Source organism: Camelus dromedarius, chromosome 22, assembly GCF_036321535.1.
Source record: "Camelus dromedarius isolate mCamDro1 chromosome 22, mCamDro1.pat, whole genome shotgun sequence".
In the NCBI taxonomy this organism is placed as follows: domain Eukaryota; kingdom Metazoa; phylum Chordata; class Mammalia; order Artiodactyla; family Camelidae; genus Camelus; species Camelus dromedarius.
This window is the reverse complement of record NC_087457.1, coordinates 21,582,065-21,596,323: the sequence shown is the minus strand read 5'-3', so window position 1 is coordinate 21,596,323 and position 14,259 is coordinate 21,582,065. Positions and strand designations below refer to the sequence as shown.

At 36.5% G+C, this 14,259-nt stretch overlaps 1 protein-coding gene across 5 annotated transcripts in view; it reads right to left on the bottom strand.

Annotated features, from left to right (window-relative positions):
- TUSC3 (tumor suppressor candidate 3) overlaps positions 1 to 14,259 on the bottom strand; it is a 141,026-nt gene that overhangs the window by 11,141 nt on the left and 115,626 nt on the right. For 4 of the 5 annotated variants that reach the window (XM_031440205.2, XM_010995700.3, XM_064477500.1 and 1 more), the window contains 2 exons: positions 6,337 to 6,411; positions 2,935 to 3,025 (listed from right to left, as the gene is read on the bottom strand). The exons of the other annotated variant lie outside the window; for it this stretch is intronic. In XM_031440205.2, the coding sequence (XP_031296065.1) occupies positions 2,935 to 3,025; positions 6,337 to 6,411 (166 nt within the window). Of the gene's footprint in view, positions 1 to 2,934; positions 3,026 to 6,336; positions 6,412 to 14,259 lie in introns of those variants that run through there. 5 annotated transcript variants of the gene reach the window in all.

Genomic DNA, 14,259 nt, shown 5'->3' with positions numbered 1-14,259 from the left:
ATGGATTAAAAACAAACCCCAAAGCAGTATCTCCCATACTAAGGGAACTCTGGCATGTATCCACGTATTAGACGAATAAGAGGATAAACATTTTCAAATGAGAACCTGGTACTTGGTGTTCCTAATGCTCCCCTCTGCTGTGTTTTGTTAGCTCAGAGGAATGCTGTCAGTGTAATGAGAGAAACATACCCCATCCACCTGACAGCGCTGAGTTATCCGAGAGGGGTGAGGCGTGAGTGCCACAAGGATTCACAGCTCGATGAACGACTCACCACTGCATCCATGGAAAAGACAGAATGCAGAAAAGCAGATACAAACACAAGTTCTCAGGAGACTACAGAGAGATTAGAAAGCTTTCAAGTGATAGGGGAAGAGATGATTAAACTACAGGAATGATTTAAATGGGGCAGTGGAGGCACTGGCCAGCTGCGTCAAGCAGATAGCACAGAGATGGCGAGCCTGGGAGAGCGGGGGAGCAGCCAGGCTCCCGCCTGCATGTCCCTGGAGCCTCCTGTCACACCCCTTCAGCACACCGCTGTCCCAAGGTTCTTTTTGTTTTTGTTTTTGTTTTTTTTTTTCTGCTGGGCTCCGTTTTGATTCTGTTTCTTGGCAGCTCCTTCTTAGGGGTTTTCATCTGAACTATGTCAAATTTCATATTCACAATGTCTTGGGCATGATTTTCCTCTAACTTCTTACAAGAGATTTCATGTCCATTTCTAGCTCCATGGGGCCAGCTGGCGGCCACCTCATCCTTGCTTAGCCCGCTGGGGCCTTGACAAGGGAGCAGGACTGGTTACACAACAGGAACGTCCGATGCCACGTTCATAAAAGATAAAGCGTGTACTCTGGTTCGGAGTGTGCTGTGTGCATCTAGGGTGAGACTTGAATACGTGTTTGGAAAGCTTCCCAGGGGACGTGGGTGTCTGGTCTGGGTAAGGAACCAGAGGATGAGTGATCTGTATACTCAGGGACAGCCACCTCTCGGGGAAGAAATACAAACTTAAACTCTTCATGTCATAACGAACATAGTGCTGTCAAATGTAACGTTACTGTATGGAACTAGTGAAAACTTTCTCTACTGTTCCTAGCCATTGCACTGCTGTGTCAGAGAACAGCCTAGACAGGGAATGATCTATGACACTCTGGTTGGATGGGACACTCTGCTAGACACGGAGAGCTGCAGTGTGCTCCTGACCTCCCCCCTTTTCTGCCAACTAAACAGGTTTTAAGAATCTCACAACATCCCTTCCTGTACTTCACCTGTTAGACACCTTTTACTGACACGTTGTAAAGGCTGTATATTGAATTCTTCCGTGCTTTTTGACACCCTGAATAAAACTTAAGAGAAATACTTTTACAGATGCCATTAATAGAACACCTGCAAGTCAAACTAAGATTCCAATCACACAGAACTGTGACTCTCAATCTTAGGGTAGGGGGAAAAGGAGAAACATACATTTCATCTTTCTTGGGTATATTTAATTTTGATCTGATTAGTCTGACTTCACATTTTCAAAACCAAAATTAGACAGCCAGCCAACGTCAAGGAGAAAATCAAACTGGAGACTTGACCTGCCTTTCTTACAACTCTCATCCTCAGAACTAATGTTTTTAAAACTTCACTTACACTGTAGGCAGGACTAAAGGCAGATAGTCCCACAGCTCAGATCTGATGCTCACATTTCTTTCACTCCCTTTGTATATGTATTTCTAATTGGTGAGGGAAGAGGAGAACTGTTAATGTGCCTCTGCCCACGAGATCATAGGTGGGGTTGAGGAGCCTTATTCTTCCATTGCAAGCCCATGATCAGATCTCCCTGCCACGGGGTTAGTTTGTGCCCCAGATTAAGCTGTTCATTGCCGCCGTCAGCTACGTAGAAACGTCCTCTTAAAATACTTGCTCATTTCACATCCAAAAGAAATACAAGGTATGAGGTTTTATTTTTCCATCAACATATCACTAGTTCTAAAGAGTTGTCAAAATCTCTGAGAAAGGAAATACAGGACCTTTACTTCTTCATTAGAGAGAAGGATGGGTGGAGCTATTAGAAGGACTCCGCAGGGAAACAGCAGTGGAATGTTCATTCCTCTGTGAGGAGCTATGGGAGAAATGTGCTCAACAACGAAACCTATGCCGAATTCATGACCCCGACAGCCATCATCGGGCACATCAACTGTACTGTGCTTTAGTAAAATTATAGTTCGGTTATTAGATCGCTTTGGACTGAATTTTCAGCATCTTCCCATGCTCAGTTATGAAAATATACTGGGGAAAATCTTATGAGATCTTCATTATGACAACTTCTAGTGGCCAGAGATTATTTTATCATTTAATTTTCCCTTTCAAGTTGGCCTTTCTTATTTGAAGAAGCTAGAACTTTGCAGAGTTCAAAAGATGATATGAAGTTCATTAGACACTGAGCAGTAGATTATATGAGAAAAAAAAAACTTTGCAAATGAAGTAAAAATCATGATGGATAGGCAAACCAAGGGAAGAAAAAAAAATTGATAAATTCCACAATGTTTAAAACACATCTTGTCATGTGTATGTATATATAATACACATCTTATTCTGTGTATATGTATATATACATTATATATTATATCTTGTTATATAAATGCATATATAATACATGTATTATATACTGAACATCTTGTTATATGTAGATGCACATGGATGACATACACACAACAGGCAGCTCTAAATGAAGCTGTACTCTGCTTGGGAACTGGGCCCACACTTTTGTATCTCCTTTATACAGTCTATGCTGACCACATGGCAGGTGCTCAAAAACTTGCTTAACTGAATTTAACATCACCTGGCAAATAAGTTAGCTACTAGATGTTAATCCTTAAACAGTTTCTATTAACCACTGGAATTGTTTATTCTATTAGTTACAAACGAAAGCATTCACATTAGTGTAATGATATTACCTGTAAGGGTAGCCGTGGTACTTGGAACGAAATATGGAAAGTAGAAAACTGAAGAAGAAGACCACCAGGCCCAATCCCACCAGACAAATGACTGGGGAGAGACAGAAACACCGTCAGTGTCTGGACACCGGCAGCCTGAAGGTTCGTATTTTTTAAATGCATTCAATGAATTACGGCATACTTACATGGAAAAGTTCAAGGCACACACAGGTACAACAAACCAGACAAGCATTATTTTCCACATTCTTCTCAATGAAAATGTACAATTTGGGGTATGGAAACAACAAAAGTGACTGATCTAAGTCTTCTGATGGCTTTCTTCTCTGAGAGAATTCCTACAAGTACCAAAACGCCCCCAGGGGCATCAAAACACAACACAACAGAATGAGCGATAAACCACAAACAAGGCGACCAGCCCCGCCCTCTGAAGTCCTGGCTGGCCTAGCAGAGACATCTGCATTATTAGAATACTCGACAGAACTTCATGCTTTTCAGATGCCATGCAATATTTACAACGAAATATAATTTTAGATTATTGCCTTAGTAAAAAGCCTGTTGCTTAAAAACAGTAATTGATCCCAGCACACCAAAGGCTAGGGATAGAAGCTCAGGGGTGAGGAAATATGGATTCTGTGGGAGTCAAAGGGAAGAAAATCTCCCTAAATAGTTGGTGTTAGTGTCAAAATACTGTTTGCTTTACAAAGGAACCCAAGGTGTATGTTACTGTACCGTGTGCTGTGGTCTAGGGTTTCAATATTACTTGGCCCAAGGCAAGTTGACAGTAGGGAAATTACATTTTTTTTTTCTGTTAGGAAGTTTTTACTCTGAAATAGATGACTGACAAAATATATATAATATATAATAAAAATATGCAAATATTGGCTAATTAAGATTTATTCCTATTAGTGAAATACATATGAACATGTTCTTAGAATTTAAATGCTTGAAAATGAGCCAATTCAATGCAGGTATGTTTAGATGAAAAAACATAATAGTTGGAGAACCTGAAATTTATTTGAATCTGTTCTGTAAATAAGTAGAAATTAGTTCTTGATAAGAAATACCTAAATGTTTCTTAAGAATAAAACATTTGCACAATACTTATACCCTTTCATTTGTGAATTCTTTAAAAAACATAGAAATATCTAAAATAATTAATTATTAAAAAAAAGGGGAAGACAAAAGAGATTAAACACACTAAGGCAGAAGAAAACAAGAAAAATGGAACAGTTCTGTATGCTTCTATAGTGATGAAATGTGATTTTAAAAAATGAATCTCAGATAAAAATTAGACCAGGCTTAAATGCAATCCTGGAAATCAGGGCATAGATAAGGCATTGTCAAACCACAGTCTAAAAATCTGTTTTCCTGCAACTCTATAGGAATACTATTCTCTCAGTTTTGAGAACAAATTGTGAAAAGTCATAAGTGCTTAACAGCATTCAGTTGCAGCCTTGATGACATTTCATTTCAGATGACACTTACGCACTTGAACTTCAAATCAAGTTGGCAGAAAATAAAGCAAAAAACAGGGTGCTGAATGCTGCAAAAGGAAAAAAACACTTTTTCCCCCTTAAATTGTAGAACATCCAAGTATGACAGAGACCAGCCACTAGACACTGCAACTTTGCTTACAAGATGCTTGCTAAACCGCGCCTTCGTTACACAATGCTTGACTTTATACCGTCCTACATTTGGTATTTTTTTTATTAAGTACTTCTTCCTTTCCTCTTTTTCTTCAAAAGCTGAATTCTTTTCACTCCCTTTGCCACTTTCAGTAGCCTTGTTTGTTTACAGATGATCAAGTAAAACAGGTTTGTATTTACTTGATTCTACGCAGTGGAAAGTTCCACTGCGTAGAATCAAGTAAATACAAACCTGTTATCATAGTACTTGTATTGTATCAAAAATAAAAATCCCATTATAATCAAAAGGGAATAATTTAAAAATATATTTCCCATTACTCACCTCTTTACACACATATGAATAAATAAATGGGCAGCATGTAGGGATTGGAGTGATTTTATATATATACATGTAAATCTACCAAGATAGAAGTTGGAAGTAGTGATTTTATAAACTCAGTATTGTAGATATGAGATTTAAAAATTACTACATATTTCTTACTACTTTAATATGACAGGATATATGATAAATATCTAATCACATAAGAATTTGTCCTTATAAATATTATTTATCACTCCCAAGAACACCACATTTTTATTCAAAAGATATAAAAAGATGTTCTGAACAGTGATTAACAAAGTAATTCGTTCATGCTTCGGTAGTTTCTTTACAACGGTGTGCAGATGGCATCATGGGAAAACAGGGTAAACCAAACTGTATTAATTACATCCAAAACATGTCAGCACTTCAGACAACTACACTTTTAGAAATCACTCCAATTTATTTATCTATCACTCTGGCTAAAATTCTCATAAAGAAATTTGGATTTTTATTTTAAACTTATTAATAAATTATCAGTGTTTTCCAGATGCCTATGCTCCTCGCTCATAAATTGTGAGTTTTTAAAAGGGTTCAGAAATGGAAAGCATATTGAGAAAAAAATCTAATTATAGATTCGTGGAGGCATAATCATACAGTCACATAAGGACTTGATACCAATTATGAAAAGGTCTGTTGCACAAAATACTGACTGTGAGGCTCTCTGTCCTTTGCTAACCTGTGCTCCCCAAGGCAGAAGATTTTTCCCGTGTGATTTTCTCTTTTCCTGTCAAAAATGTTACTTCATTAAAATGTATTCTTTTTCTACAACTCTCTGAGAAGGAACAGTTCTGTCAAAGGATAAAACAGTTAATTTGCTTAAAACCTAATGCCGGGACTTGGTAGAGTTGTAAATCTTGGCACACTTCTGGAAGAGGTGGTATCCTGAGCTGTCCCCTTTCTAAATGTTGGTAGAAGGCGGTCTGGAGGTAACTGGAAGGTGTTGTGATATTTCAGGGTACAAGAGCTATGCAAAAACTTGAGTCAGTCCCTGAATGCACCCCTGAACTGCGTGGCAGAGGCAACATCCCGTCTGCCAACAAGCTCTCTGAAGACTGCACACAGAATTTTCCACTTCTTCCTGTTGGGTGGACATTACTACAGAGACTCCAGCTTCAGCAGAGATCAGGCAGAACACGCCTGACAAAGGTGCATACCGGCTCTCCTTTCTATCCAATTCCACAGAAAATCACCCAATCCCATTTTGAAAGAAATATATTTTTAAGTATGTGCACACACACACATCCAAGAGATAGAAAAGAGGAACACGACAACTGTTTTCAAAACAGAACATTTCTTTACAAGTTTGTATACAAAGGACTTTTATATATGTCCACTTGATTTAAATGAATCTTAAGACTAAAACAAAATTACAGAAACACCAACACTGAGACTTACTCCGTCTTTTCCCAACATCTCCTTTGGATGTTGCTGCTTCATTTAGAAGAACCATCCCCATGGTGATAGCAGCATCTGTAGCAGTTGTCAAGGAAACAGCAGAAAAAGATGCAAATAAAGTCTATTACTTTTCTGAATGTGAACACGGTGTGGTCTGCCCCAGAATGGTTAAATTACAAATGCACACAGAGGTAAATAAAATTCACTCTTTACAGAATATAAAATTACTACTATGTGTATTTCAGTATGCCTTAATTTTCAAACTATAAAACTGAAAACTTTAATTTGTGAGATTTTAAAGGTCTAATTCTAAATGCTCTTAAATTCCAGGACTTCCATAGCGCGTATGAGTTACAGGGACTCAAAGTCAATGACACTTCACATTATATATAAAGATACGCACTAGTTATAGTTAGAATGACAGTTCATTGGCAATCCTAGAAAATTGGAATGTATTCAGCATGGAACCAACCGTGGTTGGAAGCCTAATGTATTCAAGAGAAAAAGCCACTACCATCCCCCTGCCCAAAGCACTTATCTGCCATATGCTACCACTAAATTTTGAGGAATCCATGGTAACAGTTTGAAAACCTCTGAAATTTAAATAATTATTAAATGATTTGAGTTTCGATCACATAGTGATGGCCTGAAAGGACAGTGCAGGAGAATGAATGTTTTGTACTAGCAATACGTTACTTTGTGCACTTTAAGGATTCATTATTCTTAAGGTATTTTGGACAAGGTACTGACACAGGTTGCCTCGAGTCCCTGGTGATAGGATGTTGCCAATAATGGTTAAAAAAAAAAAAAGCTTGTATCACTCAAACTGCTGATACATAGGGAATTCCTGCTTAACTTAGTTCTCTGGAGCAAACTGAGATGACTGATGGAGATTCTTAATAAGGACTTACTAAGTCCTTAAATGAGGACTCTCCTTTCATCTTTCTCCGACAGCACCCTTTTATATGCATGTATAAATTCTAATTTACACATTTAAATTTACATATTTGATCTATTAAAACTCATGCAGACTTCTAGATTAATTTTAACTATGAGGAAAATAATTTGGACCTATTCAAAATATAAATAATGTTTTTAAATGATAATATAAACGAAACAAATATGTATTTTATGACTATCTGCAGAGTAGCTTCTGAAATTCCTTAATAAAATCAGAAGGGGGGGAAGGTACTATTTTTATTTCTGGGGAAAGCAAGGTTTCCAAAATTAAATGCTTTAAAATTTTGAGAGTAAAGCCATACATTAAAATATTCCCAGGATAAAACTGAATATACACAGACATCTACCCATATGTACATTATATGTATGTTTTATAAGCACACATAACATAGAAGTGCTTAGGGAGAAATGTTTTTTATTAAGCAAAAATTTTAAAGGTCTAATTCTAAATACTCTAAATTTTATTAAGTATTTATTATGGTCACTGAGGTGTAACATAACCCTGTTAATGTATCTTCACACCACATACCATTTTTACTACTCTCCCTCTGTAAACTTACAATGTTGAAAATTATGTGACCAACATGCTTCTCACATGAATTGCTGTTGAATGTCACACAAATTCAAACAGCGCTGTGACAAGACTGTAACATTTTCTTAAGAGTATACTGAATATCATTGCTTCATCTTCCTGATGGGAAATTTGTTTCCAAATGTTTGCTATTACAAATATTCCTGCAAAGAATATCTTTTTATATGTACATGTGTAATATTTTTTCCAGGGTCTACACCTAGAGGTAGAGCTTTTGAGAGGCTGGGTATGTGTATTTTCAAATTTACTAGGTGGGATTCTACTCTCTGAAACAAGCAGTGTTAAGAGTTTCCATTTTTCTTACATTGCACCAGCACAGTGTTGACAAACTATTGATTTTATTGAGCTATTGAGTGGGATGTGTACTAATACTGAGTCTTCAGTATCTTTTGGTATGTTAATTCCTTTTTTTTTAGTTTAATCTTCCGTATGTAGACTGCTTATTTACTTTTTTGCCCATTTTTCCACAAGCATATTTGCCTTTTCTTAGTAACTTACAGGATTCATTTTTTTCTGGATATGAATTGATTGAGCTGTTGCATATATATTCCTCTACTTGTCTTTTAAAGTGCTTAGTTATGCAGAAGGTTTTCATTTTAATATGGCCAAAATTATTATTCTTTTCCTTTATGAGCTTTGGTTATTATTTCTTGCTGATGAAATTAATTCCTACCCCTAAGTCTTAAAAACTTTCTCTAGCTTTTTTTTTTTTAACTGAAATGATGTATAATATGTGTCAGTTTCAGGTGTACAACATAGTGATTGGACATGTAAATACGTTAGGAAGTGATCATCATCGTAAGTCCAGTAACCATCTGTCCCATAGAGTTATTACAGTATTAGCAGCTGTGTTCCTCATGGTATCTACTACATCCACATGAATTTGCTTCACAACTGTGAGTTTGTACCTCTTAACCCCTTCACCTATATTGCCCAATCCCTTACCTACCTCCCCTCTGGCAACCACCCTGTTCACTGTATCTGTGTCTTTTTTTGTTCATTTTTTAGATTCTTCATATAAAGTGAGATCATACAATATTGGTCTTTCTCTGACTTATTTCACTTAGCATGATAGCCTTTAGATCCGTCCATGTTATTGCAAATGGCAAGATTTCTCTTTTTTGATGGTTGGGTAATAATGCCATTGTATGTATCTTCTTTATCCATTCATCCATCAATGGACACTTTGGTTGCTTCCATATCTTGACTATTGGAAGTAACACTGCAATGAACATAAGGGTGCAGGTATCTTTTTGACTTATTAGTGTTTTTGTTTTCTTTGGGTAACTATCAAGAATTAAAATTGCTGAATCATACTGTGGTTCTATTTTAATTTTTTTTTTTGAATAACTTCTATACTGTTTTCCAGAGTGGCTGTAACAAATTAGACTCCCACCAACAGTGCACGAAAGTTCTGTTTTCTTCACATCCTCACCAATACTTATTATTTGATGTCTTTTTGATGATAGCCATTCTGACAGGTGTGATGTTGTAGCTTACTGTGGTTTTTATTTGCATTTCTCTGATAATTAGTGATGTGGAGCGTTTTCATATGTCTGTTGGCCATCTATATGTTTTCCTTAGAAAAATGTCATATTCAAGTTCTCTGCCCATTTTTTTAAATTGGGTTGTTTTCTGATACTGAGTTGTTTGATTTCTTTGTGTATTTTGGGTACTGACCCCTTACTGCATACATCATTTGCAAGTATCTTCTCCCATTCAGTAGGCTACTTTTTTGTTTTGTTGATGGTTTCTTTCGCTGTGCAAACGCTTTTTAGAATGATGTAGTCCTACTTGTTTATCTTTGCTTCTGTTTCCCTTGCCTGAGGAGACATTAAAAAAATACATACGTATTGCTAAGATGAATTTCAGAGTCTACTGTCTGTGTTCTTCTAGGAGTCTTATGGTTTCACGTTTTCTTCTAGGAAGTTTATGGTTGCAAGTCTTACTTTTAAGTCTTCAATCCATTTTGAGTTTATTTTGGTAAATGGTGTGAGAAAGTGGTTCAGTTTCATTCTTTTGCATGTAGTTGTCCAGTTTTCCAACATGATTTATTTAAGAGTCTGTATTTTCCCCATTGCATATTCTTGCCTCCTTTGTTGTAGATTAATTCACCGTAAGTGCATGGGTTTATTTCTGGGCTGTCTGGTCCATCAATCCATGTGTCTCTTTTTGTGCACGTGCCATACTGTTTTGATTACTGTAGCTTTGTAAGATGCTTTCAAACCAGAGCACATGATACCTCCAGCCTTGTTCTTCTTTCTCAAGATTGCTTTGGCTAATCAGGGTCCGTACAAATTATAGTGTTACTTGTTCTAGTTCTGTGTGTTCTAGTTTAGTGTTTTGATTGGGATTGCACTGAATCAGCAGATGCTTCAGGTAACATGGACTTTCTGATATCTTAAAAGTAAATCAGGTAGTGTCATCCTTCTCCTTAGAGCACTCTGATAGCTTTTTACCTCACCAAGTAAAATCAAAGGAACTCAAATGGCCTCAAGGCTGAATCTGATTCATATCCTGACCCACTGCCTATACTTCTCTGCCCGTGTTTGCTCTTATCCCTGTCCCTGGTATTTCTCCAAGAGAAACCCCTCTGCCTCAGGATCTTTGCACTTGCTATTCTCCTGCTTGAATGCTCTTCCCCTGCAATATCCACACAACTCACTCCCTCACTTCCTTCAGGTTTCTGTTCAAACGACAACAGAGAAGCCTCCTATGAACTCTCTGCTTCCTTCATCCTGCTCTGTTTTTCTCTATAACATTGTTTTTGAAAGAAATTGTAGATCCTGTGTCTTTTAAATTTACTTAGTCTTTTTCTTGTCACTACAGTGTTAGCCCAAAAGGATAAAAACTTTGTTCACTGTCCCATCTAGTACTAACTACTCTTTGATGCAGGTACCATTGTTATCCTCAGTTTATGAATAAGGAAACTGAAGCTGCCAGAGAGGTCCGGATAAGTTATGCAAAGTCACAAAGCCTGTGACTGAAAGCTGCAAACAAACAAACAAACAAAAACCCAGAAGAAATGAAGTAGGATGATAACAGAGGGTTAGATGAAAAGAGTGTGGGAGGAACAAAATAGCTAAATCTATTTTAACATAATCTATATCTTTATGCTAAGCATAAAAATAATTTTATGTCAAGTGAACATGTACATAACAATGTAATTTCATCTCTCTAAAAACAATAAAGAAGAGAAATGCAGGAAAAGAAAGACAATGAAAAGTTGCAAGCAACTGCCTTGGGATAATGAGCTTGTGGGCTTTTGCTTTCTATTAGCCACATTCTGCACAGCAGTTTGCGAACTTTATTAAAAAGGGCAGAAAGTAAATACTGTGGGCTATGCAAGCTGTATGGCGTATTGTTACCACTTTGCTCTGCTGTTGCAGTGAAGAGTAACCATGGATAATATAGAAATGAATAGACGTGGCTGAGTTCCAATAAAACTTTCTTTATAAAAATAGCAGACAAGTTGGATTTGGCCCTTGCTGGTTCTAGTTTGCCAACCCCTGCTATAGAGGATCTAAGACAGGGCTGAAGACACCACAAACTGTTCTGTCTGTGAGGAAGCTAGCTTTGTTTTTAATTAAAATAAATGGAAAACTTAGTAAGCCCTTGTGTGTATGATCCCAAAGTACGAATTTTAAAGCAAAAGGATTACTAGATGCAGGTGTTATGTACAACCCCCAGGTAAAATATTTTACTGGAAAGCAGCAGGGTTAGGAAACAAGTGTGATGGTGCACTCGGAATGTTTCCCGCAAGAGTGAGTTTTCCAGGCTGTAAGGAATGAGCCATGAACCTACTTTAACCTTGACGGCTGTAATTAAGACACATGGATTAAACTAAAATGGTTTAAACTTGTCAGCCCTCTTTCTCTTTTAAAGATGTTGTAAGCTTAAGGCCTTTGAGTTTTAAGAATTATTTACCTAAACTTTGACTGTATCAAGGAAAACAACAGTTCTGGCTAAAAGAGAGCCTATATAATAATTAATCTGGAGAAAAAAAGCACATTTGTAACGTAAACATTTTAAGATAAAGGGCTGATTTATAAAGAGGAAGTGCCCAGAAGGTCATTTACCAGAGTTAATGTGTAGGGCTTCCTTCACTGGGTGGAAAGCTGAATGACTAATCAAAGTCCCTACAAATCTCTCAGAGTCTGTGTCCAACTCTGGAATAACAGATGCTTTTCTGTCATTAAACTGATGGGCATAACCACTTTGACTATGCCTTATTAAAGAGTCTCAACATTAAAAGAGAATCAGAGATGCAGGTATATAGTAGACAGACTGTAATGCTCCTGAGACCTTTTCTGTTGTTCTGAGATTGTCAATGCCCGTGCCTGCACGTCCACATGCACCCTTGTTCTATGTCATGTATTACTTTGCACGTTGGTATCGATTAATATCATAGCAGTATACACTTCAACTACTGTGCATTCTCCAGTTTCTCTGCTTATCGTGTCAATCACCTTCTTACTGCTTAAAAGTCAAAATATTGACATGATCCTACATAAAACAGAAGCTGCTATTTGTGTAAATTATACACAAAACCCAGAGTCAATGAGCACCCTACTGAACTGGTAACAATACATTTGCATTACATTATAATCCATTCTCAATTGCACATGATGTTAGGTTTACTGTTGCTCGTAGGAAGAGAATCAGGATTGTCAATTTAAAGATAAATGAGAACAGATGTTGAAAAAAAGCCAGAATATTAAAGACTTTAAGTCTTCTATCTATATCTAAAATATCTTCAACTTGCATCTATCGTTAATTTTCTTCTACAGTATGTTTCTCCTTGGATGTAACACATTAAAATAAAAGAAACATTTGCTGTCTATCATAGATTGAAAATGAATCAGAGCAAAATCACACTCTTCTGTATTAAATGGAAAACAGAAGCTTTTCTCATAGGAAAAGCAAACGTGATCTTTATGTGAATACACGTATTTTGAAACTATTGCTGTTGCTAGTATAACCTTGGTCATTTATATCAGAACTTGTATTTCTGATTATTTATCTCATGTCATCTTCTTGAGATCCTAGAACTGAGCAGATGTGCAGAATTAAGGGACAGGGCAGAATTTATACACTTGACAGTAAAGCCAAGCCTAGAACTCCTGTGTCTTGTTTCCACTGGCACGTAGAACATATCTTGGTGAATCCAGAAAAAGTTCAAACTTCTTAGCAAGGTATGGGAAGATGTTCACTAATTGGGCCAATTAACCTTTAATCTCCCCTTCACAGTTTGTGAATACGCTCTCATTTTATGTTTTTGTACCTGCTGTACCTTCCACTGGAATATTCTCACTCACTCGTTCTCCATCTGGGGAGAAACTCCTTTTCTACCGTATCAAAACCCACCTGAAAAGGCAGCTCAGCTTTTCCAGGCATCAACTTGCTCCCTCCTCTCTTGCTGCTACCAAGCACTGATTATAGCATTTGTCACCCTGGATTCAACTAGTTTTCTATCAGTCTACCTTCTTGTAAACTGCAAATATATTTGCATCAGATGTTGAAACATAACTGAATGAAAAATTAAAAGAAAAAACAAATTTCTTTACTGGGAAAAATACAAAGGATTATATGAGTTAGTCTCAGACAGTTCATACATTTCATATTAAAAGTCATAATATTTTAAATGTCTTCTTAACATAGTTTTCTCTGAAAGACCACTTAGGATTGTTCCTTTTTTTTTTTCTCTAATAAGGAACTGAAATTAAACACTGCTAATAGGGACAAAAAAATCTTATTTTTAAGAAATGTGAATATATAACCTATGACATCAAATGGCTCCATCTGTTCTTAGAGTTTTTCAATAACATTTTGTATTTATATCAACTGCATCTAATGATCTGGCATACTAAATTTGGAGAAAACCAAAAGGCAGAAATTTTCTCTAAAGATAAACAAAAAAGTAACCATCTGGAATTTACATTTTCTTTTTTTGCATGAAGAGAAAAAACACACATGCCAATTACAAAAAAAATAACATAGTAAGTTTAAAAAATACGAGTAGACTCTGCCAAGTGAAAGTAAAATCAGAAATTATTAATACAATAGAGTCTCAACTTTTACTGAGCCTACCATTTTAAAAGGAATTTCTCTTCCTCATAGATGTCTGTAAATAAAAATAACAGGAACAGTAAAGCAACAAATAGTTACTGGCAGTGTAAAGAGAAGAGGGACTTTTAATTCTCTGTATTTCTGTTATAAAAAAATAATCTATGTGGAGGGACTTCATACTGTTTGTGAAATTTCTTTGTATCCTAAATCTGAGCTTGTTGCCAATGAGCCATGAAATGAAACCTTGGAGAATATCCTGCCATACAGTGGAGTGATAGTCTCAACACACCTTTTCATTCCTT